This window comes from Capricornis sumatraensis, chromosome 2 (assembly GCF_032405125.1).
Source record: "Capricornis sumatraensis isolate serow.1 chromosome 2, serow.2, whole genome shotgun sequence".
NCBI classification, from domain to species: Eukaryota; Metazoa; Chordata; class Mammalia; order Artiodactyla; family Bovidae; genus Capricornis; species Capricornis sumatraensis.
Window position 1 is genome coordinate 194,661,220 of NC_091070.1, and position 16,540 is coordinate 194,677,759.

The 16,540-nt window shown below is 39.4% G+C and overlaps 1 protein-coding gene across 2 annotated transcripts in view; it reads right to left on the bottom strand.

The window, feature by feature from the left end:
- Positions 1-16,540, bottom strand: part of ZFYVE9 (zinc finger FYVE-type containing 9) — a 103,419-nt gene that overhangs the window by 5,346 nt on the left and 81,533 nt on the right. For both annotated transcript variants that reach the window (XM_068963563.1, XM_068963562.1), the window contains 3 exons: positions 7,012-7,162; positions 4,802-4,882; positions 2,007-2,169 (listed from right to left, as the gene is read on the bottom strand). In XM_068963563.1, the coding sequence (XP_068819664.1) occupies positions 2,007-2,169; positions 4,802-4,882; positions 7,012-7,162 (395 nt within the window). The remainder of the gene's footprint in view (positions 1-2,006; positions 2,170-4,801; positions 4,883-7,011; positions 7,163-16,540) is intronic.

The window sequence follows — 16,540 nt, forward strand, 5'->3', positions numbered from 1 at the left end:
ACATTGTGGGACAAGCTAGAAAACATTCTGTCTACACACTATACACTGAACTCCTGGGTTTGAGAGTTTTCCCTGATGAGTTCTTGTTCTTTTTTCCAAGGTGTTGCCACTGTTGTAGGAAGGGACAACCTACTTGTTGTTAGCTACCAATACCATATGGCATCAGATTGTCAGATTACCAGTTTTTTGTCCTAATAACTATAGAATTTGTTGTGATAATATAGATGCTTGCTCGTATCAGTTCACACCATCAACCTAACAACCAACTATAATAAGAGAATTAAACACAAACTGATTTTGAAATTAAATTTTCCAGGACGTATTTATAAAGTAGACAAACATACTCATTGATTTAGAAGTTGCTTCTGTTTGTTCAATAACAAAAGTTTTAAAACATTCTTTTAAAAAAATCTGGTATGCCATGCTGGAAACACCTTCTATCTGCCTTCACTCCTGCCGTTCCCTCATACTGGCAGGCCCACTCTGCCACAGCTGGGCGGCAGATGTTTACCATCTTACCAGACTCAGCTCCAGAGGCAGCCATTCCTCTAGGAAGTCATTCCGGAATCCCGCCCTACGGCCTCTACTGAGTTCCTCATTTCTCTTTTATCTTTACTGTCTCCTATAGAGTTTTCTATGAGCATCTTCCATACTTTGGTGCCCTTATTATAACTATCTTCAAAACTAGACTGAGTCACCTGTCACCAAGGACCATGAATTCATTTTTGTCTTTTCCGAATCCCACATATAGAATTATTGCCTGAAGGATGAATGGGAGAAAGCTTAATACAATGAAGTCTGACATATTTATTCAATTAATCAGTTTTTTAAAGAACCTACTAGGTGCCATACAGTGTTTTAGGTGCTGATGACACAGCAGTAAACAAATCAGCAAAAATTTCTGCCCTCATGGATCCTACATTCCAGGGCCAATATAATAAAATAAATGAGTAAAAATATATGTTAGTGAGTCATAGGTACCCTTAAATATAATGCAGGGAAGGGGAGTATGAAGTATTTGGTGGAGAAGGGAAGAAATGTGTATGAGAGGCTTACAATGTAGTAGGCTGGCCAGGGAAGCCTTTGTTGAGAAAGTGAAGGTACAGAGGTCTGAGGGCAGAAGAAGGCTGATATATTCACGCAAGAAACCAGATACTGTTTCTGAGAAATAAAGAGAGTAGGCAGGGGATTGTGTAAGGCTTGTAAGTTTTTTTTTTTTTTTTTTTGGCTTGTAAGTTTTAACAGACTTTGGCTTTTACCTTGAATGACCCTGAAAGTCAGTGGTGAGTTTTGAGCAAGAGGTGACATTGCTCTGGCTGCTGTACTGGAAACTGACTAGGCTAGGAGGAGGGAGGAGGCCAAGGCTAGAAGCAAGGAAACAAATCAGAAGCCTACTGCAAGGATGCGGGCCAAATGACGGCAGGAGGAGCAGTGAGCAGCAGTACGACTCTGGACATGTTTAAAAAGAAAGCTAACAGGCTCTACTGCTGGATTAAGGTGTAGGGTGTGAGGCAAAGTGTCAAAGATGACTCCAAGGTTTTGGCTTGAACCATCAGAACATAGTTGCCATATTCTAGAGATGAACATAGGATTTGAAGGCCAAGGAGGTGGCTTTTAAGTCCTAGCCCAGCCACTTCCAAGCTTTGTGGAGTCATTTATCTTTTTGGTGTTTATTTACTCATCTGTAGTTGTTATATCAAATGAAACAATATTAGCAAAAGTGTTTTGTAAACCAAAAAGGCTTAGGTTTTACTATTATCTCAGTAACTTTAGAGGGACTGTTGTGTTTCATCAGCTCCTTTCTTTCCCTTCCCTTCAAAAATATGCATAGAAACTCCTTCAGAAATTAAGCCAAGAAACCAGAAATTTAAAAGTCCATGTTATAATACAAAGCAGTCCTTTTTCTTAGGCAGGGGTTTCAGGAGAGTAATAAAATGCCAGTCTAGACAAAACCCAGAGGTCAGCCCATAATGAAACGCCACTGAGGGGACGTTTGCTGCATTTACCCCTTGTTGACGTCCTTGTCGTCATCCACCCACTGGATGTGGATTTGCTCCTGGGGGTCCTCGGCCTCTGCCTTGCCACAGGTGATGGTGAAGTCCTTCATCTCCCGCAGCGCCTGCCTCAGGGCATCCATGTTCTCCGCAGTGATCTGGACCATAACGCCATCTGCGAATCAGCACCAAGACAATACAGATGGAAACAGTGCAAAGCCAGGGAGAGGGGCAGATGAAGCTCTGTACCTGGCATCTAGCAAATCCCTCTAGGATTAAACGTGAAACTTCTGTTCTCTAAAGCTGACAGATACAAAGAGGTTTTGTCCTTTGAGCTCAACCTCTTACTTACTGAAAGTGTTACGAGCAGCAAATGCCAAGATGGATCCTGCTTAAAAAACCTGCCTGTTGATTTCACTTCAGGCACAACTAAGATTGTCCTGAGACTGCTCAAAAGGAAAACTTCCACATGGTCACATCCCTCTTTTGGAGACACAGAGCATTTTGTTTGTGGTTCCACTGTTGCGTCATGCTCTAATCATATTCATTTGTTTGTATCACTCACCTTACTATGACTGTATACAGTGAGTGCCAGTGCTTGTTAAATAAATCACTGAATAAACAACACTAGTGAACTGGGGTGGAGAAGGAAATGGCACCCCACTCCAGTATTCTTGCCTGGAGAATCCCAGGGACGGGGGAGCCTGGTGGGCTGCCATCTATGGGGTCGCACAGAGTCAGACACGACTGAAGTGACTTAGCAGCAGCAGCGAACTGGGGAGTAATTCCATTTATTGACTGGCAATAAGGCAAATCTACCATGTATGTTTTATATGGGCTACCATGAGCCAACAGATGATAACTATTTGGGGGCTATCACCTAAGTTAAAGGAAAATACTGAAATTGAGGGAGTAAGCTGTCACATGCTGAGCAATTATCCTGCTTCTTTGACACATAATTTTGTCAACTGAAATAATTTCTAAAGAGCATCAGTAAAATTTTCATAAATAGGTAGCTAATCGCTCTGCTGACACACATGGTGAAATGTAAGCCCTAAGAAATTTCCAGTCCAAAAACATAAATGCAACTTTTTAAATACATCACTTTGCATTTGTAAGGATTTCTTTCAGTTCAGTTGATCATTTTGACATTTAAGGGGTGCTTTTTAAGCATCTTGTAAAGACACATTTTAAAGGTAGTCAATATTTGATTACAAAGGCATTAACCAGTCATTTAACGCCTAGATTTCTTGATGAGGAAGTAGAATGACTAACTCCTAGATTTCTTAATTTCTTAATAGAATATTTCTGCTTTGAGTTGTGAAATTAAGTTGCGAAATATTAGCATACTTTGCTCTTCACTTGCTGTTTTACTGAGTTTGGCAATAAAGGAGATCAAAGTCAATCTCTGTTAACACACGTTAAGTTTATCTATGTATTTCAATTAACACAAAGGAATCCACCCTCAGAAGAACTGCTCTTAGGGCACTGGAGTGAGCCACAGTGCAAATGAAAATCTGTCATTCTGTATGCAGATTGTACTTTCCAAAGATAATCATAGCATCTCCTGTCTCACATGCTTTTCTACAATGCTACCTTTTCCTTTTCCCCATTAAGAAATGGAGTCTAACTCCTCTCCCCCCAGCAGACTTATGACCACTTCCACCACCAGAAGATAACTGTGTGATTTTCAAGGCTTGGTCATAAAACCAGTGCAGCTTTGGCCTTGTGCTGGAATACTTGTGGTTGGAGTTCTAAGCCACCATATAAGAAGTCCAACTAGCCCAAGGATGCATGCTAAACAGTCCATTGTTAAGGGCTCCAGTCATCTTTCCTAGTCTTTAAATCATCCCAAGACCGGCCCCAGACATGTGAGTCAACAAACTTTCAGATAATTCTAGCTCCTGGCCATCAAGTAATCACCAACCTTCAAGTCATCCCAACTGAGGCCCCAGACATCACTGAGCAAGATCAAGCCATCCCTGCATTGCCTTGTCAAGGGCAGACCCAGCGCAATAAGTGAGGGTGATAAATAGTTGCTTTAAGCCATTAAATTCTGGTTAATTTGTTACACAACAAGAGTAACTAGATCAAAATACAGAGAAGAATAGTTGAGGAAGAAAATATCCAGTGATAAATCATAATGGAAAAGAATATGAAAAAGAATGCGTGTGTGTGTGTGTGTATATATATAACTGAATTACACTGCTCTACAGTAGAAATTAACACAACATTGTAAATCAACTAGGCTCAGATGGTAAAAAGCATCTGCCTACAATGTAGGAGACCTGGGTTTGATCCCTGGGTTGGGAAGATCCCCTGGAGAAGGAAATGGCAGCCCACTCCAGTATTATTGCCTGGAAAATCCCATGGACAGAGGAGCCTGGCAGGCTGCAGTCCATGGGGTCACAGTCAGACACGACTGAGCGACTTCACTTTCACTTTCACTAAAATAAACTTATAAGTGGGGCTGAACTTCATCTACTTATTTACAGATTTGCACCCAGTGTTGTATCTGAACTCAGACTATGTCCCCTTGGATACCTGATTCCAGAGCTCTGTAAAGCCATCTCTTAACTTTATGTTGGTGTCCCATGGCATCTCTACCACTTACTCCCTTCTTTGGAGAGTTAAGCACCTTTATGACAGTCTTAATTAGCTGTACAGTGAGATGCTATGGAATAAATAACTTCTGTGGAGTCAGAAGTCTATGGCAAAAGTGTCAAGTTTTCCTTTAATGTCCCTTGTTTTTCAGTTGTATAATTAAGACTGAACTATGTACATGCAGTAAATAACCCATTCTTTACCTTCCACAATACTGGACTTGGCAAGATATCCTGAAGAGGATTTCAGAGCGCCACTGAACACAAAGAAACTGGCACCAGTCACTAAAATAGCAACAGAAATAGGTTAGTGAAGAAAGACTTTGAGATGGAGGGACTGAAAATAATAATGAAATATTTGGTAGTTGGGAACTCAAACCATCATACAGAAATAAAAAACACTTACTCTATACACTACCAGATACAAATAACCAATAACTCATATACTAATGAGAGCTTAGAGAATGAGGTTTTAAGATACACTCTTCCATTTTGTTTTGAGCTTCCTTCAGTCAAGAAGCAAGGAAATCTTACTAGTCGAGACTAAGGTTTGGTCTGCAGCTTGTTTTTGTAAATAAAATTTTATTGGAACGCAACCATATTCATTCATTTATATATTGTCTATGGCAGTTTTTGAAGTATGATGCCAAAGTGCTGGCAACAAAGACCACAGGTTTGCAAAGCCTAAAATATTTATCATATAGCCATTCACAGAAAAAGTTTCCTGACCCCAGATCTAGTTCATTGCTTTTTTTAAGAGAAAATATATTTTGAATATGGAGATATGATTGCCAACTATTTTATTTACAAAGTGGACCTTTTAGAAAAACAAACACCTATTTAAAAGATGAACACCTCTCTTCATAAAAGAAAGGATATTTAATTACATTTTGCTTTATAAAACTGCACTACACTGTTTTATTTCTCCACATCTTACATTAGACTAAGATATTCCAACTTCCTACCCACTGGCCCTAAAGCATCTCTAATGGGTAGATCATCCAGCCTTTGTCAAAGACTCCTAGTGACAGGAAGCCCACAATAGCACAAGGCAACCATTTCTATTTCTGGACAGCTCTCACTGTTACAGAGTGTGCTCTCAAACAGAGCCCAAATCTAGATCCTTGTAGCTTTCACCCACTGGTGCTGGTTTTGGTCTTTTGTAGCTATAGAGAGTAAGTTAAATATTATTTCTACATAATAGAGAATCTTAAAAATAGAAATACCTATTTTTCACCCTTTTTCAATCTATACTTTTCTAGGTTAAACATTTATATTTTATTCAAGAGATCTTCCTGTAACCTAGTTTTCAAACTTCTCACAGGCCTTGAATCATCCTTTGAAGACCTTCTAGTTTTATCAGTAGATATCACCAACTACATTAATGATACCCAGAACTTATTAAAATATTATAGATATGATTTGACTAATAGAGAGCATAGTAGACTTGTCACCTACCTATTTTAGATATTATATTTGAATATACATGTGCTCAGTACCTTTTATGCCTTTACTAAACAACTGATTTTTAAAATATACCTTAAAGACAGAAGTAGTATGTCTACTAGAGAAGTGCTTAATGAAGCATACTAAAGAAAGCTAGTTTTAGGAGATATTCTGAGAGGAAAAAGACTTATGGTCAAATAAATTTGGGAAGGTCTAGGCACTATCCTCCTTTTAAAAAAAAATGCTAAAGGCTCTGAAAAGTCCTGCAGTAAAGAAATCTGCTTAAACTTACTTAATACAAGGTTTCTCAGTCTAAAATAGTAAGCAAAAATTTTATTTATTTATGTGAATATTTTAAAAACTATAGACACTGGTAAGACATTTTAGGAAATGTCATGTTGAGCAGCGCTTCTTAAATTCTAATGTTGAGCAGAGGCTTCTTAAATTCTAATGTTGAGCAGCACTTCTTAAATTCTAATGTGTATTTGAATCACACAGCAATTGTGTTAAAATGCAAACTCTGATTTAGCAGATCTGGGATGCAATCTTCATTTTTAACAATCTCCTAAGTGATGAGACCACATTCTGAGTACCACTGAACCTGGAAGGCTTCCTTCAGAATCCTGTCAATATGTTAATTAACACTCTTTGGGTATGATCATTCAAAAAGCGCTAAATCTACCTAAACATATTCTCACTATGGGGCCAATGCATCAAATACCTATGCTGGCCTGGTCAGTGTTCTGAGGCAGTATTTTCAAGATGCTCCCCTCAATAACAGAGATTCCATTTGCACCTCTAAGTCTGAGTAGTCAACATATTCTTGCAGAACAAGCTTCAAAAGGTTAATATAATCAATTGTTTTCACCTATTCTGACAGTGAGTGTTCACGGGGTTGAGATATCCACTCTCCAGTTACAGTACAATCAATCTTCCATTCCATGACCTCAATCAGCTCAAACACTCACCCTTTCTGGGCTGATTATGAATACTGATAGCCTGGGTCTGATAGTTGCCATCATCATTCTGTACACACACGAGATGGGAGTCTGCCTTCTCATTGAAACAGGCACCTCCTGCCAGGACGTGCTCATTGGACTTGTTCATGGCTTTTATCATCTGCAGTCAAAAAAGAGGGCTATCTTTCTTATTCTGCCAAGAATGGGCACTTTTTGGTGTGTCTGACACAGCACAGCTCCTTTACCTTCTCAAAGACAAAAGAGAATATCATTTATTAAAGTGACAAAGAAGCTACTAAAGAATGAAGGGAGACAAAGTGAAAAATCAGTCACCATTAGTAAAAGTTCAACATACACAAAAATTCTCTCTATACTTTATAGTTGATATGTGTTATAACCCAAGCACATGACACATTTTGCATTCATTTTGTCTTTTTTACTCCTGCACTGAACTCAAGTGACTAAAATTAGTTTACCTAATTACAGTAGTTTCTTCTATCCAATGGACTCTCTGAGAGTATATATACACTGAAATTCTAAGTCAAAAGAATATCTTATATTTAAGTGTACCTGTCTTCTTTTTCCACATCCAAAGGAGTGCTTTCCTCTATAAATATATGAACTCCGTTATTTCTTAGTTTTACTAACTTATGTTTCATATCTTCAATGAAATAACTAATATTTTGCTTTATTCTTATCAAGAGATTTTAAGGTGATAATTCTGAACCTCACATGGAAAAGCTCATCGGCCACCATTTTGTATCTAGTCAATAAATCTGAGCTTATATCATCTTGATGCTAAAATCTAGCTTCTGGTTGAAACAGGTCAATGATAACTTATTTGTTTGCTTTTATGCTTATTTTTTTCTTCACATTTATCCTCATCATTTGTTAAACTTTCTAATTCAATCTTTTTAAATGGCTTTGATCTTTTGAAACTCTAGTTTAAAACTTTTATTTTGTTTTACTCCCCTCCTTGTAACATTATAAACTGCAGTGTGAAAAATAGCAGATGAGTGTTCTGATACCTTTTATATTACTGTACTCAGCAGTGGCCACAGGACTGGAAAAGGTCAGTTTTCATTCCAATTCCAAAGAAAGGCAATGCCAAAGAATGCTCAAACTACCGCACAACTTCACTCATCTCACATGCTAGTAAAGTAATCCTCAAAATTCTCCAAGCCAGACTTCAGCAATACATGAACCGTGAACTCCCTGAGGTTCAAGCTGGTTTTAGAAAAGGCAGAGGAACCAGAGATCAAACTGCCAACATCCGCTGGATCATTGAAAAAGCAAGAGAGTTCCAGAAAAACATCTATTTCGGCTTTATTGACTATGCCAAAAACTTTGACTGTGTGGATCACAATAAACTGTGGAAAATTCTGAAAGAGATAGGAATACCAGACCACCTAACCTGCCTCTTGAGAAATCTGTATGCAGGTCAGGAAGTAACAGTTAGAACTGGACATGGAACAACAGACTGGTTCCAAATAGGAAAAGGAGTACGTCAAGGCTGTCTATTGTCACCCTGCTTATTTAACTTACATGCAGAGTACATTATGAGAAACGCTGGACTGGAAGAAACACAAGCTGGAATCAAGACTGCCGGGAGAAATATCAATAACCTCAGACATGCAAATGACACCACCCTTATGGCAGAAAGTGAAGAGGAGCTAAAAAGCCTCTTGATGAAAGTGAAAGAGCAGAGTGAAAAAGTGGGCTTAAAGCTGAACATTCAGAAAACGAAGATCATGGCATCTGGTCCCATCACTTCATGGGAAATAGATGGGGAACAGTGGAAACAGTGTCAGACTTTATTTTTTTGGGCTCCAAAATCATTGCAAATGGTGACTGCAGCCATGAAATTAAAAGACGCTTACTCCTTGGAAGAAAAGTTATGACCAACCTAGACAGTATATTCAAAAGCAGACATTACTTCTCCGAATAAGGTCCATCTAGTTGAGGCTATGGTTTTTCCTGTGGTCATGTATGGATGTGAGAGTTGGACTGTGAAGAAGGCAGAGCGCCGAAGAATTGATGCTTTTGAACTGTAGTGTTGGAGAAGACTCTTGAGAGTCCCTTGGACTGCAAGGAGATCCAACCAATCCATTCTGAAGGAGATCAGCCCTGGGATTTCTTTGGAAGGAATGATGCTAAAGCTGAAACTCCAGTACTTTGGCCACCTCATGCGAGGAGCTGACTCATTGGAAAAGACTCTGATGCTGGGAGGGATTGGGGGTAGGAGGAGAAGGCGACGACCGAGGATGAGATGGCTGGATGGCATCACTGACTCGATGGACGTGAGTCTGAGTGAACTCCGGGAGTTGGTGATGGACAGGGAGGCCTGGCATGCTGCGATTCATGGGGTCGCAAAGAGTCGGACACGACTGAGCGACTGAACTGAACTGAACTGCTATACTCAAAAAAATGTATTGAAATGAAATTCTCATGACATAAAATTAACCATTTTAAAATGAACAGCTCAGTGGCATTCAGACAGTGTTCTTCAACCACCATTCTTATCTAGTTCCCCAAAATTTCCATCATTCATTCAAAGTAAACTCCCTTACTAATTAACTGGTTTCTTCCCATTCCCCCCTCCAACATGAATCTATATTTTGTCTGCATTCTGGATATTTCATAAAAATGGAAACACGGAATATGTGACTACTGTGTATGGCTTCTTTAATTTAGCATGTTTTAAGAGCCACCCATGGTGAGAATATATCAGTACTTCATTCTGATATATGTATGATATATACATATATGACATATCAGTATATCATATATCAGTACTTCATTCTCTTTTATGGCTGAAAAATATTTCACTGTGCATATACACCACAATTTGTTTAACCATCCATCCATGAATGTTTTGGCTATGTCCACCTTTTGGCTATTGTGAATGGTGCTACTATGAAAATGTATGTACATATACTTGTTTTCAATACTTTGGAATATATACTAGGGGTGGAATTACAGGGTCATACGGTAATTCTATGTTTAACTTTTTGAGGAGCTGCCAAAATGTTTTTCATAGCGAATGAACCATTTAAAACTTCTACCAGCAATGTAGGTTTTCAATTTTCTTGCACCCTTATTAACACTTGTTATTTTCCATTGTTGTTGCTGTTTTTCACAGTCATCCTAGCAGGCATAAAGGAGTACTGCATTGTGGTTTTGATTTGCATTTCCCGAGTGACTAGAGGAAAACAATAGAATGGGAAAGACTAGAGATCCCTTCAAGAAAATTAGAGATACCAAGGGAACATGTCATGCAAAGATAGGCTCAATAAAGCACAGAAATAGTATGGACCTAACAGAAGCAGAAGATGTTAAAGAGGTGGCAAGAATACACAGAAGAACTATACAAAAAAGATCTTCACAACCCAGATAATCACGATGGTGTGATCACTCACCTAGAGCCAGACATCCTGGAATGTGAAGTCAAGTGGGCCTTAGGAAGCATCACTACGTCAAAACTAATGGAGGTGATGGAATTCTAGTTGAGCTATTTCAAATCCTAAAAGATGATGCCGTGAAAGTGCTGCACTCAATATGTCAGCACATTTGGAAAACTCAGCAGTGGCCACAGGACTGGAAAAGGTCAGTTTTCATTCCAATCCCAAAGAAACGCAATGCCAAAGAATGTTCAAACTGCCGCACAATTACACTCATCTCACACGCTAGTAAAGTAATCCTCAAAATTTTCCAAGCAAGGCTTCAGCAGTACGTGAACTGTGACTTTCCAGATGTTCAAGCTGGTTTTAGAAAGGGCAGAAGAACCAGAGATCAAATTGCCAACATCTGCTGGATCATCAGAAAAGCAAGACAGTTCCAGAAAAAACATCTATTTCTGCTTTATTCACTATGCCAAAGCCTTTGACTATGTGGATCACAATAAACTGTGGAAAATTCCGAAAGAGATGGGAATACCAGACCTGACCTGCCTCTTGAGAAACCTGTATGCAGGTCAGGAAGCATCAGTTAGAACTAGACATGGAACAACAGACTAGTTCCAAATAGGAGAAGGAGTACATCAAGGCTGTATATTGTCCCCCTGCTTATTTAACTTATATGCAGAGTACATCATGAGAAATGCTGGGGTGGAAGAGGCAAAGCTAGAATCAAGATTGCCGGGAGAAATATCAATAACCTCAGATATGCAGATGACACCACCCTTATGGCAGAAAGTGAAGAAGAACTAAAAAGCCTCTTGATGAAAGTGAAAGTGGAGAGTGAAAAAGTTGGCTTAAAGCTCAACATTCAGAAAACGAAGATCATGGCATCTGGTCCCATTACTTCATGGGAAATAGATGGGGAAACAGTGTCAGACTTTATTTTTCTGGGCTCCAAAATCACTGCAGATGGTGGCTGCAGCCATGAAATTAAAAGACTCCTTGGAAGGAAAGTTATGACCAACCTAGATAGCATATTCAAAAGCAGAGACATTATTTTGTCAACTAAGGTCCATCTATCTAGTCAAGGCTATGGTTTTTCCAGTAGTCATGTATGGATGTGAGAGTTGGACTATAAAGAAAGCTCAGCACTGAAAAATTGATGCTTTTGAACTGTGGTGTTGGAGAAGACTCTTGAGAGTCCCTTGGACTGCCAGGAGATCCAACCAGTCCATTCTAAAGGAGATCAGTCCTGGGTGCTCATTGGAAGGACTGAATTTGAAGCTGAAACTCCAATACTTTGGCCACCTGATGTGAAGAACTGACTCATTTGAAAAGATCCTGATGCTGGGAAAGATTGAGGGCAGGAGGGGAAGGGGATGACAGAGGATGAGATGGTTGGACGGCATCAATGTACCTGAGTTTGGGTAAACTCCGGGAGTTGGGGATGGACAGGGAGTACTGGTATGCTGTGGTTCATGGGGTCGCAGAGTCTGACAAAACTGCGCGACTGAACTGAACTGAATGACTAAAGATGTTAAGCATCTTTTCAAGTGCTTGTTGGCCATTTGTGTATCTTCTCTGGAGAAATGTCTCATGTCTTTTGCTCATTTTTAAATTGGACTGTGTGTCTTTTGTTGTTGAATTGTAAGATTTCTTTATTCTAGACCTAGAGAACAGATCCTTATATCAGATAAATGGACTGTAAATATTTTCTCCCATTGTATTGCTATCTTTCCACTTTCCTGTTAATATCCTCGGATGCACAAAAGGTTTTACTTTTTCTTAACTCCAATTTATGTATTTTTCCTTTTGTTGTTTATGCATATCTAAAAACCCACTGCTAAATCAAAGGTGATGAAAACTTACCCTCATGTTTTTCTCTTAACAGCTATATGAATTTAGCTCTTATATTCAGGTCATTGACCTATTTTGAGTTAAACTTTATGATTTGAAGTAAAGGGACAACTTAATTCTTTTTACATGTGGATATCCAGTTGTCCCAGTACCATTTCTTAAAGACTATTCTTTCACCATTAAATAGTCTTGGCACCCTTGTCAAAATCAACTGGCCATTAAATGCATAAATTTATTTCTAGGACCTTAATTCTATTTCATGCCAGTACCACACTTTTGATTACTGTAGCCTTGAAGTAAGTTTTTAAACTGAGAAGTTTGAAGTTTCCAATTTTGTTCTTTTACAAAATTTTGGCTTCAGAGTCCCTTGCAATTTCAAATGAACTTGAGTATTGGCTTTCCAGTTCTATAGAAGGCCGCTGGAATTTAAAGAAAATATTTTATTTTTATTTGGTTGCACTGGGTCTTCGCTGCTCTATGCAGGGCTTTCTCTGGTTGTTGTGAGCGGGGGCTACTCTTCATTGCGGTGCCCAGGCTTCTCATTGCAGTGGCTTCTCTTGTTGTGGAGCACAGACTCTAGGCTCACAGGCTTCAGCAGTCGCAGCATGAGGGCTCATTAGTTGTGGCTCATGGGCTCGTAAGCTCAGGCTCTGCAGGCTCCACAGTTATGGCTTAGGGGCTTACTTGCTCTGTGCTATGCATGTGGAATCCTCCCGGATCAGGGACTGAACCTGTTTCCCCTGCACTGGCAGGTGGATTCTTATCCACTGGACCACCAGGGAAGTCCCCCATTGGAATTCTGATAGGGCTTGTGCTGGATCGGAAGATCACTTTGAGTAGTATTAACATGTTAACAATTTTCAGTCTTCCAATACATGAACATGAGATGTCATCCCATTTTTTAGGTCTCTTCAAGTTCTTTCAACAAATTTTATAGTTTTATATCCTTGGTAAATTTATTTCTAGGTACTGTACCAATACAATGCCAAGATATCATCATCTTCTGGTTTGACTTTATTATGTTTATAACTCTTGCAAAGTTAATATTTTAATATATAGCTGTATTGCCAGAGGCATCCAAACAATAATTAAAAATTCCTCTCACACTAACTTTTATCAACTGAATAAAACAAACTACTTCTATCAGGATTTTCCAAAACATACTTTAAAGTAAGTTTTTGCAAATAAGGTAAGTCAGAAGATTCCTTCTTGGAGAAGTCAGTAGACAGATTACTTTAGGTTTTCAATTACAATTTACATTTATATCACATGAAAGAAATGGATATAATCATATACAACAATTATGAAAAATATTATATCTGCCATTTCTTCCAAATCATTAGGCTAAGGTGATTTCTAATTTTGCTTACACTGAGCAGATTAAAAATATTTTCAAGAATTTCCTGGTGATCCAGTAGTTAGGACTCAGTGCTTTCACTGCTGGGTCTGGGTTCAGTCCCTGGTCAGAGAACCAGAGATTCCGCAAGCCAAATGGCCTCATCAAAAAATATAAAATGTTTTCAATTTGGATATTCTGAATAAATTAGCTAGCTTCTAACAAAATCATTTTCCTGGATATCAATTTCAAAGCTAATGAGATTTTCTTAAAACTTTGTACTTCTTTAGAAATGAACGAACAGGGTTGGTTGGTTTGTTTTCTTAAAACCATGTTCATTTATACCAAAGAGAGAATTTCCCAAATATTCAAAGGATCTTACTGAACATAAAGTAAACTTACACTTGTCATACAATGATATAAACAATTGGTTTTCCACTTTAGTTGAGCCATTTCTCTGCTCTGTCAATTCAAATTCTGTAATATCTGTTGATCTATTACTATTGTTACTGTAATTACCTCTTTTCTGGACATTTAACAACTTTATAACTGTTTTACCTACAGTCTCTAGCAGCACTGATTCATTCTACATGTGAAATAAAATTCATATTTAATGGTAAGATAAGAAAAATTTTAAATATAAAAAAGTTTTCTCTGCTTTTTGGCCTTCTCTCTCCCTTCCACTGTGCACTGTGTATCTGCTGCATTGTGCACCCATCAGGCTACCCCAAGGGCAGAAATACCTGCTCAACCAGGAAAGCAACATTCTCCAAGCACCAACAAGATCACTTAAAAGATAACATTTCCTTGGATCTTGTAAGGGGGTCATTTCTAGCAGATCTGGATTGTGTCAACTGTTAATAATATATCATGTAATGTATAGCACTCTGTCTCAAAAAACTTATAACTGTACATTGATTTCAAACGGGTGTTAACAGTTCTCAGAGCTTTCTGAGATGCTTTTCCAGGCTATAATCCTCAATTTGGCTCAAATAAAAATTTTCTTTTCTTTCCTAGATCGACTGAATGTTTCCATATTTACCACAGGCACAGCTCTGGTCACGTTTTCCCCACCTTGTCCTCCACTCAGATCATGAGTGTCCTATGCTCTAACTCCAAACTAGCTTTCCTGCTTTACCTCGCTTCCTACTGTATCCTTGCAGGCAGGACTACCTCCTGATCTGTTACCATTTCCCATCTCTGAGCTGTAGCATATGCTGTTTTTACCCTCCCTTTGGGCTTCCTTTGTAGCTCAGTTGGTTGAGAATCCACCTGCAATGCAGGAGACCTGGGTTCAATTTCTGGGCTGGGAAGATCCCCTGGAGAAGTAAATGGCAACCCACCCCAGTATTCTTGCCTGGAGAATCCCATGGACAGAGGAGCCTGGCGGGCTACAGTTGATGGAATCGCAAGAGTCAGATATGACTTAGCAACTATACCACCACCACCACCCTCCCATTTCTTCCAAATAACTAGGCTAAGGTAGATAATCATGATGGTGTGATCACTAGTCTAGAGCCAGACATCTTGGAAAGTGAAGTCAGGTGGGCCTTGGAAAGCATTACTACGAACAAAGCCAGTGGAGGTGATGGAATTCCAGTTGAGCTGTTTCAAATCCTGAAAGATGATGCTGTGAAAGTGCTGCACTCAATATGCCAGCAAATTTCGAAAACTCAGCAGTGGCCACAGGACTGGGAAAGGTCAGTTTTCATTCCAATTCCAAAGAAAGGCAATGCCAAAGAATGCTCAAACTACCGCACAACTTCACTCATCTCACACGCTAGTAAAGTAATCCTCAAAATTCTCCAAGCCAGACTTCAGCAATACGTGAACCGTGAAATCCCTGATGTTCAAGCTGGTTTTAGAAAAGGCAGAGGAACTAGAGATCAAATTGCCAACATCTGCTGGATCACTGAAAAAGCAAGAGAGTTCCAGAAAAACATCTATTTCGGCTTTATTGACTATGCCAAAGCCTTTGACTGTGTGGATCACAATAAACTGTGGAAAATTCTGAAAGAGATGGGAATACCAGACCACCTAACCTGCCTCTTGAGAAATCTGTATGCAGGTCAGGAAGCAACAGTTAGAACTAGACATGGAACAACAGACTGGCTCCAAATAGGAAAAGGAGTACGTCAAGGCTGTATATTGTCACCCTGCATATTTAATTTATATGCAGAGTACATCATGAGAAATGCTGGACTGGAAGGAACACAAGCTGGAATCAAGATTGCCGGGAGAAATATCAATAACCTGATATGCAGATGACACCACCCTTATGGCAGAAAGGGAAGAGGAGCTAAAAAGCCTCTTGATGAAAGTGAAAGAGGAAAGTGAAAAAGTGGGCTTAAAGCTCAACATTCAGAAAACGAAGATCATGGCATCCGGTCCCATCACTTCATGGGAAATAGATGGGGAAACAGTGGAAACAGTGTCAGACTTTATTTTGGGGGGCTCCAAAATCACTGCAGATAGTGATTGCAGCCATGAAATTAAAAGACGCTTACTCCTTGGAAGAAAAGTTATGACCAACCTAGATAGCATATTCAAAAGCAGAGACATTACTTTGCCGACTAAGGTCCGTCTAGTCAAGACTATGGTTTTTCCAGTGGTCATGTATGGATGTGAGAGTTGGACTGTGAAGAAGGCTGAGCGCTGAAGAATTGATGCTTTTGAACTGTGGTGTTGGAGAAGACTCTTGAGAGTCCCTTGGACTGCAAGGAGATCCAACCAGTCCATTCTGAAGGAGATCAACCCTGGGATTTCTTTGGAAGGAATGATGCTAAAGCTGAAACTCCAGTACTTTGGCCACCTCATGCGAAGAGTTGACTCATTGGAAAAGACTTTGATGCTGGGAGGGATTGGGGGCAGGAGGAGAAGGGGACGACCGAGGATGAGATGGCTGGGTGGCATCACGGACTCGATGGACGTGAGTCTGAGTGAACTC